The 13,219-nt window shown below is 47.6% G+C and overlaps 1 protein-coding gene across 1 annotated transcript in view; it reads left to right on the top strand.

Moving 5' to 3' along the window:
- Positions 1–2,684: 2,684 nt before the first annotated feature.
- LOC144804899 (NACHT, LRR and PYD domains-containing protein 3-like) overlaps positions 2,685–13,219 on the top strand; it is a 141,319-nt gene continuing 130,784 nt past the window's right edge. The window contains exons 1-2 of the mRNA XM_078671933.1: positions 2,685–2,979; positions 10,336–10,380. Of these exons, the coding sequence (XP_078528059.1) occupies positions 2,697–2,979; positions 10,336–10,380 (328 nt within the window). The 5' untranslated portion in view covers positions 2,685–2,696. The remainder of the gene's footprint in view (positions 2,980–10,335; positions 10,381–13,219) is intronic.

The raw sequence follows: 13,219 nt of genomic DNA, 5'->3' as shown, positions 1-13,219 counted from the left end.
TGGAGTAGGGTATCCCGGTCTTTAAAATGTAGGATATGTGCTATTATTGGCCTGGGCGGGGCACGAGGGGGAGGGGATCGTGCAGTATTCAGCCTGGGTGTCTAGGGATAATGTGTACTCAAAAGGCCGTGGGAGCCAGGGCCAGTTGGCCGCCAACCAGCCTTTCATTCATGCAATACGCGGTGGAGGGCTTGTGAGGCCCAGGCGGGCACAGTACTCACAGTTCGGTGTGGTTCGAGAGGTAAATAGCCAGTAATAACCTACCTGGTTGGGGGCCCTGTGCCAGCCTTTGTTCATTCTGTATCAGCCCATTGTAGTTGTCACGGGGCCATAGCTGCTCCAATCCTGCTTATTTTCCCCTTGTTGCTGCTCTCGTCTTCTCAGTGAAGTTAGGGCCTTTTCCCGTCTCCACTGCAATCCAGGGCAGGACCAGCTCAGAGTGGCTCACACCGCTGCCAAAGGCTGTTGGTCTCTCCAGGTCAGGCCGCCGCTCCTGCCTGTATTGTACCTTCGTTCCAGTAGGGCGGCCCAGCCAGATGGATTCCGCACTTCTTCCCTGAAGGTAGTCCCCGGCAGGGCTCTCCCGACGGTGTCAATCTCTGCCCACAGAAAACACCTTTATTTTCTGAAGTGGTGTCCACAGTGGTTCTGGGGGGGCCCGCCTCGATTCTTTGCTGCACCATGGTGCACCCGCCTCCACTCCGCTGTACAATAGAGCTGCGTATTGCTGCTTTGGCCTTCCTCACAGACCGGGCCGCAGCATCTGCGCTTCCCAGCCGAGTCTGGGATACGTGTATGTTGCACCCCTAACCCGTCCACGCAGAGTCGAATAGGAGTTAACGGGGGTCCATCAAGCCAACCAGCGGGTCGGCTGGCCCGACAATGGCGCAGGTATGATCAGGAATATGGATCCTCTCTGGAGCTCGGCTAAGACACATCCACGACGCTTGGTGGTTAGCCACGGCCCCCCTTACTGGGCTCCATGCATTCTGTTGGTATAGGTAAGTAAAATGTCAGTGAGTTCCATGATGTGTGCAGGCCCAACAATGAGGCGACCGTTAAACACATACCAAGGTATGCCATAACCTGTGCCCATATGACAATCTAAATGCTTCTAAATATAACTTCAATAAATATCATAATCTACACCTGCACAACCGCGATGATGCCGGCAGTAGCAATGTCCACGTATGCCGTAATCTATACCTGCACAACCACGATGATGCCAGCAGTAGCAATGTCCACGTATGCCATAATCTATACCTGCACGACTGCGATGATACTGGCAGTAGCAACGTCCATGTATTCCATAATCTATGCCTGCATAACAGCAAGGATACCGGCAGTAGCAATGTCCACGTATGCCATAATCTATACCTGCACGACCGCGATGATACCGGCAGTGGCAATGTCCATGTATTCCATAATCTATACCTGCACGACTGCGATGATGCCCGCATTAGGAATGTCCATTTATGCCATAATCTATACCTGCACGACTGCAATGATACCAGCAGTAGCAATCTCCATGTATGCCACAATCTATATCTGCACGACCGCGATGAAACCGGCAGTAGCAATGTCCATGTATGCCATAATCTGTACCTGCACGACCGCGATGATACCGGCAGTAGCAATGTCCATCTATGCCATAATCTGTACCTGCACGACCGCGATGATGCCGGCAGTAGCAATGTCCATTTATGCCATAATCTATAACTGCACGACCGCGATGATGCCCGCAGTAGCAATGTCCATCTATGCCATAATCTATACCTGGTGCAAATTTAGCATCACTGGGTTGGCAAGCACAGTAGGCTAGGAACCGAAACCTAGACACTCTAAATACGGAAGGAAACATGGACAACAGTGCAGATTAATATAGGTGTCGCAAAAAGAGCTGTGTAATTTAACAAAACTCCCTGACATTTGTTTTCAGCCTGTGGATCAAGAGATCGAATCACCTGAGGGTAAAATATGATGTTCGTTTTTCTATCAAGTGAGATCTACAACTGAAACACCTATTACTTAGATTGCTTTAGAACGGGAAGGCTGCCTATAAAGTAATTTTGCATACAAGCTAGATGCTAAGTGCAAGCTCTAGAGGCCTCGATTACCCTATGCCAGGAGTCAATAACCAAATATCGAACTCTGTGTCGCCGCAGTGTCAGACTCCTGGCCTGATTTCAGGCAGGGTCTCGACACACCTTGTTAAGAGTCGCACTTTATGCCTCCCAACCAACCTTTACATGGAAGTTTGTAAAGTTTTGCTGCAGAGTTTTTAAGTGTCTGTAATGGCATCTGGGGGTGTTCAACGCAGGATCAAGCCATATTTTTAGAATAACTAAGTAAATAATTTCCTTGTAATTACAATTATTTCCCTTTTCTGGATTTCCGAAAAATCTAGCACTGATCAAGCCCTTCTGCAGTTACATTGTACCCCCTGCTCTAGATTGCACTCTACATTAGAGTGCACATGATTATATCTAATAGCAGGGCAACTACTACAGCTCCAAGATGCCCTACTGGGCTCACAGTAGCGCTATATTAAGTGGTGTTCATCCACTAATTGAAAGACATTGTGCAGATGTGAGGAGTCTGTTGTTATGTGTCTCACTTCTGTGTCTCTTGAGTTTATGACCTGCCCTCTTTCTTATCACCCATCTTTGTTTTTCAGACGGAGCCTCCCGTGAGCCATGGCGGACGTAGGGAGCACATCTGGCGACATCCTGCTCCACGCCCTGGAGGATCTCACCGAAGCTGAGTTCAAAAGATTTAAAAATAAATTATCAGAAATCAACTTCAAAGGAAAGCAAAACATCCCACGAGGAAGCCTGGAGAAAGCAGACCCAATTGACACCAAACACCTCCTTGTACAGTTCTACGGCTCGGACTCGGCCATTGAGGTGACCATCGAAGGATTCACCAAGGTCAGCCTGAGGGAGGCGTCAGCCAGACTCAGAGGGAAGAGAATGCGAGGTAAGAGGGGGCGATCCTTCAAGATCACATCCCAAGGCCCACCTTGTTGGCCAAATTTAAAGCATTGTCATAGGTTTTCTTCCTTAAGCATACTACAGAGGATTTTTCTAAGCCAACATTTTTGAGGATTCCACATTGGAACTCCTTGAAAGTGTATTTGGTCGGGTTTGAGCAGTAGGCACCTCAGGGAGTCTTCCTTGGAGCCTGCTTTTTGTTGTTTTGAGTGCTTTTGTGGTGCAGTTGCCCCTCCCATCGCTACCTCTGCTGGTGATTGATCAAACTTCATAAAATATTGTGAGAAGAGTGGTATCGACCTTCATGCAATCCCAGGTGAAGCGCTGTAAAAGGCCTTGTTGTGCTTTTCCCGCATCCGTAAAGTGATATCGACCTTCATGCAATCCCAGGTGAAGCGCTGTGAAAGGCCTTGTTGTGCTTTTCCCGCATCCGTAAAGTGGTATCGACCCTCATGCAATCCCAGGTGAAGCGCTGTAAAAGGCCTTGTTGTGCTTATCCCGCATCCGTAAAGTGGTATCGACCTTCATGCAATCCCAGGTGAAGCGCTGTAAAAGGCCTTGTTGAGCTTTTACCACATCTGTAAAGTGGTATCGACCTCATGCAATCCCAGGTGAAGCGCTGTAAAAGGCCTTGTTGAGCTTTTCCCGCATCCGTAAAGTGGTATCGACCTCATGCAATCCTAGGTGAAGAGCTGTAAAAGGCCTTGTTGAGCTTTTCCCGCAACCGTAAAGTGGTATCGACCTTCATGCAATCCCAGGTGAAGCGCTGTAAAAGGCCTTGTTGTGCTTTTCCCGCATCCGTAAAGTGGTATCGACCTTCATGCAATCCCAGGTGAAGCGCTGTAACGGGCCTTGTTGTGCTTTTCCCGCATCCGTAAAGTGCTATCGACCCTCATGCAATCCCAGGTGAAGCGCTGTAAAAGGCCTTGTTGAGCTTTTCCCGCATCCGTAAAGTGGTATCGACCTTCATGCAATCCCAGGTGAAGTGCTTTAAAAGGTCTTGTTGTGCTTTTCCCGCATCCGTAAAGTGGTATCGACCTTCATGCAATCCCAGGTGAAGCGCTGTAAAAGGCCTTGTTGAGCTTTTCCCGCATCCGTAAAGTGGTATCGACCTTTATGCAATCCCAGGTGAAGCGCTGTAAAAGGCCTTGTTGTGCTTTTCCTGCATCCGTAAAGTGTTATCGACCTTCATGCAATCCCAGGTGAAGCGCTGTAAAAGGCCTTGTTGTGCTTTTCCCGCATCCGTAAAGTGGTATTGACCTCCCCGCACTATCAGAGGTCACATTGCAGATGCCCCTTAATTACCAAAATTCTGGGTCTAGTTCTAAGTTGGAAAGTTGGTCTTTTTGACTCTCTGGAGTGTCTTGGATGAGCTTTAAAGACTTGACTAAAAGGAGGTGATGTCAAGATCTAGGCAGATTTACAATGCAAACCAGATGCAAAACCTTTCTGGGGATTTACAAACCAATGTACATTGGTAGTGGCGTTGGTTTGTTCAGGTACACAAGTCGTCTTTTGAAAAACGACTATCCCTGATGAAGACCTTCCCATAAAGAACCGCCATTCAGAAGGTCGAATCGCGTTGGCTCTATCAACAGAGGTTCGACACAGAACCAAGTTGTAGTTAGGTCCTGAAATTGGACAACACAGAACCCGTGAAATAGAGCTCTGTTCTTGAGTTCTGACTATCACTGTTGACCTCTCCCTTGGTTGGATAAGTAAATTAGGTTGAGGACGGGGAAACAACAACCCACCTTGACTCTATTTCACCATGACAGAATTTAGTAGGACTACCTCTTGCCTGAGGAATGTTGTAGGACATTATATGTTCTTTTAGATTTATTGTTAGGCAACATTGCCTTTGTGAGACATATATATATATATATATATATATATATATATATATATATATATATATATATATATATATATATATATATATATATATATATATTTTTTTTTGATAAATGTACTGTATATTCAAGTTTTCCTTATTTGCACTGTATATATTTGTGAACACAAGTATTTCAGAAAAATGTTCTTGCACCTTTAATGTATGTGTATATGCAATTGGGGCCTTGCTCTAGCTTGTCTTGTGACAGGATTGTTGCTTTTGCATAACAAAAAAGAAAAAAGTAAGATCATTTGAATGAATAGAACCCAAGGATAATTAAACAATCCTTTAGGCAAAATATTGATTTTGTGATTTATGGTGTAAGACGGATTTTGTTTTTTTGATTTGTACTAAGATTCTGGCCTCTGTTCTGTCCTAAACCGAATCATTCCCCTGTTTTTTACCCGCTCTACATTCTCTAGGCACTGTGTCTAGTTAAGTCGTGGTTGTTATACCACTTTCTTAGTATATGGTTTGGTCTCCACCTGGAGCCCACTGTTTATTGTGCTATTTACTGGCGTTCTAGTGCTTTAATATTGTAAAATGTAAAAATATTTTTAGCTTTGTGCTCTAATCTCATAAAGAGGTTAGTAGAGAGTGTTTAGTAATGAATACATTTATTTTATATATCTCTTGTGCGGTTCTCCTTTCATTTGGTCATTCACAAGATTATAGACTGGTAAAACAAGCAGCTTTACATTCCTTCGAGACTTAGCCTGAAGGCTGCTCTCCACAGCTACCACTAGGATAGCTTTCTATAAAGGTTGTCTTTAGCCTAATCATCAATAAGCGTTGTTTGGACTGGTACAAGGTGCCCACTAGAATAGTGGACATCATATGCCAGGCCAACGTCTCACACAAGGTGCTGAGGTTCAGTCCCACCAATAACTTTTACAGAGTTCATCGCAGTGGTTGTAACGTATCTCAGAAGGCCAATGATTTCATTTACCCTCATCTTGATGAGTGGCTCTATAAAGATATTTGCTGTCAGGGGCACATCAGTACTTCCTAATAGTCATCTCCACCCTTCACTGCCAGGGTTTATGTGCCAGTCAGGAAAAGTCAACATCAATTCTGGTAAAAGCCCCCCCATAGAGTCTGTAGTGTGCAAAGCCCTACAGTAGATCGGCTGTCAATATGGTGCGGTGATTGCAACCCAGCTGTCCAGAAACTGATGGCCACAGGCCAAGATGTTATGACTTCACTGACCGTGTCAGTATGTGTTTTTCTACCGCTGTGCAGCTTCACCTAATAGTGGTCTGCCCTCCTGTGCCCAGATCCTTAGTTCAAGCCCTCCTCCACCCACCGGCTCCCACCTGGGCAACATTCCTGGTGGTCCAGTGGTGACTATCGTCTGTCTTTCTGTTCTCTGTACTTATTTAGGTTTCCTTTATTTTTTGTATTTCTCTTGTTTTATCTCTCTTTCTGTGCCGTTCTCTGTGCCCCCTTCTTGCTTTCCCCCCTCGCCGCTACCTGCTCCTGCATCTCTGCCCCCTCCCAGCATGGCTTTCCACCTCCCAGCTGACCAGCACCTCTCACCTCTCCACCACTTCTTAATGCCAGCAGCTGCACGGTCATACCAAAGACAAGCCCACCTTCACCTGTCCAAGCCTGGACCACGCCCACCAACAGGGATCTTGGTTCTCGTGGCTCCTACTTCTGCAACACCAGTACCCTCGACGCACTCAATCCCAGATGCCCCACTGCCTGTTGCCATCTCATATCTCCAAAGGATACCCAAGGCCTGTTCACCTGTGCAACTGCGTCTTCTGCTGCCTCCGCACACCAGGCCCACCGACCGCACAACCATCAAGTACTGAACAACTTAAGCTGCATCCTACTCAACACTCGCTCTCTCAGAAAACATGTCGTAGAGATCTGGGATCTCCTCAACTCCATCTTCCCCGACGTCACCTTCTTCATAAAAACATGGATGCCCCAGATGACCACTCATGCGACATGGAATACCTCCACTTCCAGATCCAGACCAACCAAACACCACCCTCCCTGGCACCCTCGTCTGCAGACCCTCAGGCCCCATCTCCCCCTTCAGCAAAGTCATAGCCGACTTTATCGCTCATCGTGCTCTTGCCTCAACAGGCTACATCTTCCTCGGTGACGTCAATTTCCACCTGGACACCTAGTCGACCACAACACCTTTTCCCTGCTGGAGAACATTGCCACCACCGGACTCAAGCAACTGGTCACCTTCTAACCCACTCAGCAGGACACACGCTCCACCCCCATCTTCTCCAAGAGCAACAACATCTCCGTCAGCCGCACCTCTGAGCTACATTGGACCGACCACCACTGCGTCCATGCCTCCTTTCCCAAACTCACTTTACAGTACCATGCGCTCCGCCATCCTCACAGAAGCTGGAAAAAAGTCACCGAAGACCATCTCACCACAACCCTCAGCAAAACTCCACCACCAACAATCACGAACGTCAATGCCTCAACACGCAACCTCCACTGCTGGATCTCCAACTGCACCCACACACTGTATCCCTTCATGGAACCCTCAGGCATGCAGCCCTCCAAGATAACCAGCTGATTTTCTCCCACCCTCCAAGAATCCATGCACATGTGCAAACGGCTCGAGAAAAAATGGAGGAGTAGCAAGATCTTGGTAGACCATGCAGCCTTCAAAAACCGCCATCACTGCACACCGCCTCATCAGCATAAGCAAAGAAATCTGCTTTACAGAAACACATCAATGCCAATGCACTCAACAGCAAAGAACTCTTCACCATGGTCAGAGAATGTGTCAAACCCAGCACAGAGCCAGCAGACATTCTCCCCTCTCAAGACCTCTGCCACAACCTCGCCACTTTCTTCCACCGCAAGATCAAGAAGATCTGCGACAGCTTTGCAACCAAAATCCATGAATAAGCATTGCACCCAATGGCTCCAAACCCCAGCAGACCCTGCCCAACTGGACCATCCTCACCTCTGAATATACCCTCAGTATCATAAAGAGCATCCCCTCCAGAGCCTCCTCAGATCACTGCCCTCCCACATCTCCAACAGAGCCAGCACCTCCATCGCCCCCCAACACTACCGCACCATCAACTGCTCCATTGGGTCCGCCACCTTCTCTGAAGACTGGAAACATGCAGATATCAATCCCCCTGCTGAAGAAACCCTCTGCAGACCAGATGGACCTCAATAATTAGAGACCTATCTCTCTGCTCCCCTTCCCAACCAAAGTGATCGAGAAGGTCAACACCCAACTCTCCGAGTTCATCAAAATGAACCACATCCCAGACTTCTCCATGTTGGCCACAGAAGCAACCACAGCACTGAAGCTGCCCTCCTTGTTGCTACAGATGACATCCGCACCCTCCCCGACTGAGGCAAAACTGCAGCCCTCATCCTACTGGACCTCTCGGCAGCCTTCGACACCGTTCTACTCAGAACCCACAGAGATCAGCTGCGAAGTGCCCCAGGGGTCCCCTCTGAGCCCCATCCTCTTCAACATCTACATGGTTTCGCTTGCAGCCATCGTCAGAAGCCACAGACTCAACATCTTTTCCTACACAGGCAACAACCTGATGATTCTCTCCCTCAGGCAAGTCCACAGCCTCCTAGAGCAACTTCTACAACGTGCTGAAGGCAGTCGCCACCTGGATGAAGGACGGCTGCCTCAAGCTCAACTCAGACAAGACCAAAGTCCTGATCCTGGGCTCCATCCCTTCTGCTTGGAATGACTCGTGGTGTCCCGCAGCCCTCGGAACCCACACCACAACCACAGACAATGCACATAACCTTGGCATCATCCTGGACTCCTCACTCTCTATGAATCCATGCCGTCTCATCCGCCTGCTTTCACAAGCTCCATATGTTTTGTAAGATTTTCAAGCGGTTCCCCACCGTGCCCAGGAAAATGGTCACCCATGCACTTGTCAGTAGCAGACTGGAGTACAGCAACGCACTCTACACCAGTACCACCAAAAAGCTCCAAAAGAAACTACAGAACATCCAGCATGCCTCTGCCAGGCTCATCCCGTACATCTCCCATTGCAGTCACATCACCATTCACCAGAAAAACCCAAACGGGCTCCCGATCAAAAAAATATTTACCTTCAAGCTCCTCATGCACACCTGCAAAGCCCTCCACAATGCTAAACCTGTATACCTCAACCGCCACCTCTCCCTCCACACAACCACCAGACATCTCCGCTCCACCCAATAGGCCCTGGCTACTATACCACGGATCGACAAGACCACGGCTGGAGGAAAATCCTTCTCCTATCTCACTGCAAAGACCTGGAACTCCCTGCCTCTGCATATCCGAGTAGCGGATCGTAGTTTTTTTCCTCGCTCACATTCGTCAATGTCAAGTTGGCGAGCAAGTAAAATCCACCTCCCGGCGATATTTTTCCTATTCCGTGATCGTCAACATCACGTTGGCAAGCATGAGCTTGAAAAATCAACCTCCCGGCGAGATTTCTCAACGCGGGGGCGGGGGGGATGGAGGGGGGGTTTGATTTCTCATTGCGAGTGGTCGCGTATGCTTGTGACCGCTCGCGTTGAGAAGCTGCCAGTTCGAGTAAAAATCTACTTGAGCGGCAGAAAGGAAAGCAGCGCCCGCTTGAGCTGTGCATGGTGCCGTTCGTCATGACTACACAGTGCGGACAAGCATCCAGCACTGAAAATCACTGCAAACTGTATTTTTCTATTGTACTCTGTAGTGTGGCGGAGAGTGTTTTGCACTTTGCGGAGTTCCTCTTAGCGGCACTCTGAAAACTCTGGGCAGGCCCAGGCCTACTTGACACCCTAACTGGAGAATAGTTGCGCTTTAGAAGAACCCTGCTTGATTGATTGATGATGTAAGAGCCATCTGAGACTCAGTTGTCAGAAAACTCAGTGGTTCCCATTGTAAACCAGACAGGGAACCGCAAGTTCAGTGGCTGGCATCCTCACCATTAGAACATTCTAGAAATAACATACCTCTTGTGATCATTTTGTAGCTGGTCCTCTGATGCAGGTTTGTTTTTAACTGATAAGTTGTATACTATATTGGTATATCCTGTTGTAACTCCAGCATCTGTTCCACAGTGTTCAGGAACACCTTTCTACTCCATTTACTACATCCTGGCATTGATGTGGTATCTGTCTGATGGCTGATATCCTTTCCTTCCCTCATCGGAGGGTACATCTTGATTAGCCAATGGGTTTTGGCTATTCAAGAGCCCAACCCCCACCCCCTACCATGTTCAAGTAATTGACAAAGCCCTGAGCCCATCATAATCAATATCTCCGTAATAAACCCTGGCACATAAAGGAACCATTCATGCACATTCTGACTAAGATTTTGATGGCTACTTCACATCCCACATTACCGCAACCTAAGAATAATTCATGAAATCACTTTAAAGTGGAAACTGGTTTTGGATTACTTGTCTGTGAAAGCCTTGATATTAATAAGTGTTGTTTCATTTTCAGTTTCGGATCCTCATGAAGCCCAAGAGGTTCCAGGAGAGACTTCAGGTATGTGATGCTTCCACGCAGATGATGAATAGGATTCTAAACTCCGGGAAGAGACTTCTCACTTCGATGGGACTTGAACTTCACTGTGAAGCACAAAATGCTGCAGGGACCTGTTTTGTGGGCAACTACTGTGGATGTGCAGGCTTTATTTGTGCATGCTGATGATGCAGAAGGATGTGGAGGCTGGGTTTGTCGATGCTGATTATGCAGAAGGATGTGGAGGCTGGGTTTGTCAATGTTGATGATGGTGAAGGATGTGAAGGCTGGGTTTGTCGATGTTGATGATGGTGAAGCATGTGGAGGTTGGGTTTGTCGATGTTGATGATGGTGAAGGATGTGGAGGCTGGGTTTGTCAATGTTGATGATGGTGAAGGATGTGGAGGCTGGGTTTGTCAATTCTGATGATGCAGAAGGATGTGGAGGCTGGGTTTGCCAATGTTGATGATGGTGATGCAGGTGGAGGCTGGGTTTGTCAATGTTGATGATGCAGAAGGATGTGGAGGCTGGGTTTGTCAATGTTGATGATGGTGAAGGTTGTGGAGGCTGGGTTTGTCGATGTTGATGGTGAAGGATGTGGAGGCTGGGTTTGTCAATGTTGATGATGCTGAAGGATGTGGAGGCTCGGTTTGTCAATGTTGATGATGCAGAAGGATGTGGAGGCTGGGTTTGTCAATGTTGATGATGGTGAAGGATGTGGAGGCTGGGTTTGTCAATGTTGATGATGCAGAAGGATGTGGAGGCTGGGTTTTCAATGTTGATGATGTGAAGGATGTGGAGGCTGGGTTTGTCGATGTTGATGATGCTGAAGGATGTAGAGGCTGGGTTTGTCGATGTTGATGATGGTGAAGGATGTGGAGGCTGGGTTTGTCGATGTTGATGATGCAGAAGGATGTGGAGGCTGGGTTTGTCGATGCTGATTATGCAGAAGGATGTGGAGGCTGGGTTTGTCAATGTTGATGATGGTGAAGGATGTGGAGGCTGGGTTTGTCGATGTTGATGATGGTGAAGGATGTGGAGGTTGGGTTTGTCGATGTTGATGATGGTGAAGGATGTGGAGGCTGAGTTTGTCAATGTTGATGATGGTGAAGGATGTGGAGGCTAGGTTTGTCAATGCTGATGATGCAGAAGGATGTGGAGGCTGGGTTTGCCAATGTTGATGATGGTGATGCAGGTGGAGGCTGGGTTTGTCAATGTTGATGATGCAGAAGGATGTGGAGGCTGGGTTTTCAATGTTGATGATGTGAAGGATGTGGAGGCTGGGTTTGTCGATGTTGATGATGCTGAAGGATGTGGAGGCTGGGTTTGTCGATGTTGATGATGGCGAAGGATGTGGAGGCTGGGTTTGTCGATGTTGATGATGCTGAAGGATGTTAAGACTGGGTTTGTCGATGTCGATGGCGAAGGATGTGGAGGCTGGGTTTGTCGATGTTGATGATGGTGAAGGATGTGGAGGCTGGGTTTGTCGATGTTTATGATGCTGTAGGATGTGGAGGCTGGGTTTGTCGATGTTGATGATGCTGAAGGATGTGGAGGCTGCGTTTGTCGATGTTGATGATGGTGAAGGATGTGGAGGCTGGGTTTGTCAATGTTGATGATGCAGAAGGATCTGGAGGCTGGGTTTGTCAATGTTGATGATGGTGAAGGATGTGGAGGCTGAGTTTGTCAATGTTGATGGTGAAGGATGTGAAGGCTGGGTTTGTCGATGCTGATGATGCAGAAGGATACGGAGGCTGGGTTTGTCAATGTTGATGATGGTGAAGGATGTGGAGGCTGGGTTTGTCAATGATGATGGTGAAGGATGTGGAGGCTGGGTTTGTCAATGTTTATGATGCAGAAGGATGTGGAGGCTGGGTTTGTCAATGTTGATGATGCTGAAGGATGTGGAGGCTAGGTTTGTCAATGTTGATGATGCTGAAGGATGTGAAGGCTGGGTTTGTCGATGTTGATGATGCTGAAGGATGTGGAGGCTGGGTTTGTCGATGTTGATGATGCTGAAGGATGTGGAGGCTGGATTTGATGTAATGAGTCTATTCAAAGACTGAATAACCGCACCCCTGTAGCCTTAACATTCCACTTCTAGCACGCTACTTGTACAGCTACTAAAAAACCTGTAAACAAAAAAAATCCTAAAACATAAATAGCAACAACCCCTAAAACTAATAACACATCAAAAATAATAAAACTTGCAAACTTAATACTCTTCCTACTCTTATTCCCTATAACCCTAACATCACGATCCTAACACTGTGCATGCACAGATAAAGCGCTGATATAAATAAGTACCCTGAAAAAAATACTCAGTCCTAAAAAGAAATACATACCTCTAACCCCCCCAAATAATACCCTAAAATAAATACACCTCTTACCATTATTTCCCAGAACACTATCACCCCGCAGCTAACATTGTGTGTTAACAGTTAACGCCCCATTGCCCTGGGTGTGAGGTTTGGGGACTAAGACTACTGGACAAGGGCTCTCTGAGGGTTCAATAACTCCAAATCCAACATCTTCTGGACTTCAGTCCTGATACTGTCCCTGACATGGTCTGGCTGCCTGCAAATCTTATTTGTAACAGGCAGACTGTCCCCAGTGTCCACTTCATGAGTGTACCAGGTAGTCTGACTTGGAGTCAGTGAGAACATGTTCCAATACTGATTGAGCACCTGTCTGCAATCAGCTTGCTGCTGGGCAGTGAGGCTGCCTGCCAAGGCTACACCATTCACTGACCCATCATCAGGGTTCTGTGGGAGCAGGTCTGGGAGAGTGTCACTCTCATCCTCCTGTCCCTCATCAGTAACCATGAGCAAGCCCATGTCTGCCCTGTCAACATATGGTTTCA

This window comes from Lissotriton helveticus, chromosome 1_2 (genome assembly GCF_964261635.1).
Source record: "Lissotriton helveticus chromosome 1_2, aLisHel1.1, whole genome shotgun sequence".
Taxonomy (NCBI): Eukaryota; Metazoa; Chordata; class Amphibia; order Caudata; family Salamandridae; genus Lissotriton; species Lissotriton helveticus.
This window is presented reverse-complemented; position numbering and strand designations above follow the sequence as displayed.